At 45.9% G+C, this 4819-nt stretch overlaps 1 protein-coding gene across 1 annotated transcript; it reads left to right on the top strand.

Annotated features, from left to right (window-relative positions):
* Positions 1-749: 749 nt before the first annotated feature.
* LOC140207812 (probable G-protein coupled receptor 139) lies at positions 750-3287 on the top strand. The gene is made up of 2 exons (XM_072276375.1): positions 750-918; positions 2395-3287. Exons 1-2 carry the CDS (start codon positions 750-752, stop codon positions 3285-3287), a joined length of 1062 nt encoding a protein of 353 aa, XP_072132476.1.
* Positions 3288-4819: the final 1532 nt, after the last annotated feature.

Raw genomic sequence — 4819 nt, 5'->3', positions numbered from 1 at the left:
GGGAGTGTGGAATGCGCTGCCAGATGAGGTGGTAAATGCGGGTTCTTTTTTAACATTTAAGAATAAATTGGACAGATACATGGATGGGAGGTGTATGGAGGGATATGGTCCGTGTGCAGGTCAGTGGGACTAGGCAGAAAAATGGTTCGGCACAGCCAAGAAGGGCCAACAGGCCTGTTTCTGTGCTGTAGTTTCTATGGTTCTATACAACTTCACATTCCAAGCTAATGCCGCTTGTTTCAGAACCGTTGTTTTCTCTCTCCTGACTTACGGCTGCAATGGAGCAATCAAGTGTAATTTTTGACTAATTTACCGCTTTCCTAACACTGAATTTTTAAATAAAATACTTATATTTGCTTATTCTGTTTGGACCATATTTTCTACTTCAAACTGTCTTAACCCACCGAAATCTTATGAGATATTTTATTTATGTTTTGCAATTTCATGGTATGTACTAGCAGCAGCACTTATCTCCACAGTTGTTTCCTAGGCCACTGGGTAAACCAAGAGTTAACTCTTTCTGGACTTTCATGCAAAATAAATTGCGTAGTTTCAAGAAGCGTTTAACCAATTTCCCCCGGGGATCAATAAAGTAAGATTATGACTATGACTATGACTATGACGTCACCAGAGAGTTTCTCTCACTGAGTTTCCCCAGCTTCAGCGAGAACAACCTCTCCTTCCTGTCACGGACAGAGATCAGGAGCAGCACTGTCAGGGAGCGTAAGGACAGACTGGCTCGATCTGTCATGGATCAGAATTCTGGAAAGACAGCATGGAATATAACAGGAAATGGGAAAAACATCTGGGTGGTTTCATTTATTTTTACACTCGATGCAGTAGATGTTCGAATCGCTCATGCGCTTCCTACCATTCAGGTGGTTTTCTTCCCCGTCCTCGCCATCATTGCTCTTCCCGGTGAGTCAGTTTGTAATTCTTAACCGCACATTTGCCTTCTCACGCGTACCTTTCTAACTATAATAATTAATGCTCCTATCGCACATACTAGTTATTGATTAAGAAAACCCTTGCTCTATGCAGTAGGGTAGTTTTCTGTCCTGAAGATCTCTGTTTCATAAAATATGTGGTGTCAGTGGTGATGATCCAGAACAGGTTTACGAGAAGAATCGACCCAGCGATTGAACGATCTCACGTATGAGGCGTATTTGATGGTCCCGTGTCTGTATTCGCGTAACTTAAGCGGAGGTTAACAACGGCATCAACGTTTATGTAGAGAAAGCAAGAAGACGGCTTTGGGAGGGAAATGCATCGACCATAGCGTGTGGTCCTATGCTGTGGTCATACCGGCGCAGTTTATGCTCCCGATGTGACGGTTAAACCTCTGACTTACAGTTATTCAACACAGCAGCCTGTCACTGAGACGTTAACACATTACATTTTGAAAGGATATCCCCCTTAAACCCAATCTAACCTCGCCTCCTGCCGTCTACGCGCCAGCACCTCCCTGAGCATTAAACAGGTCCCTCCGCTTTTAAGATCTTCTCATGTGTCCACCATATTATCAAAGAGCACATTCGTATTTTATCTCGTAACAGAACTATCTCCCGAGATACCGTCGTTCATTCTTCACGTATCCGCATTAGCTATCGTTCAGCAATAACATTTTGCGCACGTTCTCTAAACTGTGAACGTTTATCTTAATGTCTCCGTTTCTGCCCATTTTGCGTTCGCCTGCTCTGTATCCACGTTTCTTTTGTTCTCATTCCAATCGGCAGTCGGAGGCTGTCGCAGAACGGTGTTGCATAAATCGTCGTATTATCTGTCTTCCCGTCGGAAGAATAATATTATTGTCAACACCCCTCCTCCATTTCTCCCTGGCCATTTAACCACAACGGTCGCAATACAAAACTAATAAATTCGTTAATACCTTTCCAACTGCCATGTGCTGTCCGAGATTCCCCTGAAGCGAAGTAATCATTCCCGCCGCGAATGTAGTCACTGGTTTCCTCTTCCGGCTCTGGCTATCCTCCTCCAAACTGTGTTCGTAAAATGCATTTTCCGATCAGGGACCGGAATCTGTGCTTCAACTAAACCTGGTGGGTGTCCAGGACACTTAGTTCACGACAGCTGAGATCCCGCAGGTTCCTCGGATGCACCATTCAACTCTTTTTCCCTCTGCACGTACAGAGTTTCCCGATCACCACCATCGTTGTCTGTGTTCTTCGCTTTCTAGTTCGTTGCTGATATTCGGTGGAACAGACAGCAGTGAGTTTACACCACTCTGCAAAACGGTTTAATTTTATTAATTGGTAATCGCTACCATTAAATTATTCCGTCAGTTAAAATCATTTCTCTCATTGGTACACAATATATGCTCGCTTTGAGATAAACCTTCTTGGTGTGTTAACCGTAATCGCATATTTTGTTTGGCAGTGAACATGGTGACCATCTTCATCCTGTCTCGGGGAAAGTGCGGCCTCTCCAGAGTTGTCACTTGCTACCTGGTTGCCATGGCAGCGGCGGATCTTCTGGTTCTGATCCTGGACCTGATATTGAGCAAACTTCCACTTACGTACATGTCAAACCCGGTTTTCCTCCGCTCTATGCCCAGTAGCTGTAATGTCCACGCTGCTCTGATGTACACCACAACCGATTGCTCGGTCTGGTTCACCGTCACTTTCACCTTTGATCGGTTCGTCGCTATTTGTTGCCAGAAGCTGAAAACAAAGTATTGCACCGGGAAAACTGCGGCTGTGGTTTTGGGGACAGCGAGTGTGATCAGCTGTTTGAAGAATATTTACTGGTATTTTCGTCTCTTAAGGGAATACACATGGATAATCTCTCCATTCATTTGTTTCGCGAGAGATTATTATTTCTATATCATGAAACAAATTGAACTATTTTATAACTTCATCACCCCTGTGTTCCCATTTGTGCTGGTTCTAGTAACGAATGGCTTCACCGTCAGGCACGTCTTAGTCACCAGCAGACCTCGCAGGAAACTCAGGATTCCCGGCAACGGACAGAGATCCAGAGATCCGGAGATGGAGAAACGCAGGAAATCTCTCGTTTTATTGCTGATCGTCTCGGGCAATTTCATCCTGCTGTGGGCACCTTTCACTGTGTACTCCATGTGGAGTCGGCTATATGATCTTAGCACATCTGTGTATCCGCCAGATTCGCTGCGAGAGCTGGGCAGTATTCTGCAGCTTCTTAGCTGTTGTACAAACATGGCCCTTTACGCCGTTACACAGACCAAGTTCAGAGAGCAGCTAAAGAATGTGGTAAAATCTCCGCTCGCTCTCTTTGTTTCGAAGAAGTCGTGAACTCGCGGCGTCTCCCGCTGTAACCGTACATTTCGGTATTTTCTGTTCCTCTCGGCCCGTCGCTATATTTCTTCCACTTACACTTCCCAAGCGGAAATGACGTACAAAAGCCCGTTATAGAGCCAAAAAGCTCTTCCCTCATTTGCCGGCCTATCTTCCAATCTCTACCCTACAGATCGTAGTGCATTTTGCCCCACAGTTCCACCGTACTGTCCTTCTGGCGCCCCGGACACATTCGTCCTGCTGCAAGGCCATACCCCTGCGAGGTCCCGAAACAACCCGTTCGATCCCGAAAGTGACGACTGAATTGGTGCTGCTAGTCCATTGACTGCTCAATGGGTGCTCCTCCTTGCACGTAGGCTGAGCTCGTCATTTTCATGTACATTCCCTGCACTTTCCCACTCCGCCCTCAGAACGGGCTGGTCCCATTATAACACGACTCTCATCTCTCGATCTCTCTGTCCCCAACTCCAGAGGAAGATCATCAAACAACATCTTTTACAAAGCCAGTCTACTTACTCTCACAGTTACCTTGTCGATCCCTCCTTCCACACGGACACTCGGAAAAGTGCTATTCCATTCTATCATTTCCTTGGGTGAGAATTTCTGCTCAAGGCATTTTTCAGTAAAGGGAGATTCCCCTTCCCCCACGATCGATGCTGTCGTCACCATTTCCTGCAGGCGACATCGATCCAACTCATCACCGTACACCAAGTTCCACCTCTGGAATCCTTGAGAATTAAGCTGCTTATACACTACTACCATTTTTATTTTTCATAATGAGGTCGCTCCTTATCCTGTCGCATCACTAAACATAACGACAACATCTGAATTTAAACACGTCAGTCAGTAGAACCAGACTACCAAAGACGAATCTCAGGCATCACCGACAGCAATGTCGGTTATACAGACCCAACTCAGATTTTTTTTCCCGATAAAATGTATTCAATTCGCAATTCTCGCTGACTTGATAACACATACAATCCCTATGAAAAGTATTCACACCCCCAACCCCTTGGAAAACCCTTGTAGCCGTGTGTATCCCAGCTATGCCTGCCTTTTCATCCAGCACGTGGAAAGGTCTCTGTTGCAGGCCGACACTGGCGTCACTCCCTGATCTTTCCTTGGCGACATCGACGACTGCATTCGGGCTGCTTCCTGCATGCATACGGAGCTCGTCGAATTCTTCGACCACCTCCAACATCCAACCTGCCTTCAGCTTTGCCTGGTCCATTTCCGACAAGTCTTTCCCCTTTCTCAGTCTCTCTGTCTCTATGTCTAGGGGCAGCTTACATACTCTTGTGTTTTACAAACACATCGGTTCTCACAGATACCTGGACTACACCTCTTCCGATCCTGTACTTGTAAAACTGTGATCCCCTTCTCTCAATTCCTCCCATCTCCGCTGCTTATTCTCTCACGATGAGGCGTTTCATTTCAAGACGAAGATGATGTCTTTTTTCTTCAAAGAAAGGGACTTCCCTTCCTTCACCATCAACACTGTCCTCTCATCCTCAGCTCCTCCATTTCAC

Source organism: Mobula birostris, chromosome 13, assembly GCF_030028105.1.
Source record: "Mobula birostris isolate sMobBir1 chromosome 13, sMobBir1.hap1, whole genome shotgun sequence".
Taxonomy (NCBI): Eukaryota; Metazoa; Chordata; class Chondrichthyes; order Myliobatiformes; family Myliobatidae; genus Mobula; species Mobula birostris.
Note: the sequence above shows the minus strand (reverse complement) of the source record. Positions and strands in the feature narration are given on the sequence as shown.

Excerpts from the sequence above, each read along its gene's own strand:
- LOC140207812 (XM_072276375.1), top strand. The coding sequence starts at position 750 with ATGGATCAGAATTCTGGAAAGACAGCATGGAATATAACAGGAAATGGG. Across the intron at positions 919-2,394 it reads CGCCATCATTGCTCTTCCCG|TGAACATGGTGACCATCTTC; the intron begins GTGAGTCAGTTT and ends TTTGTTTGGCAG.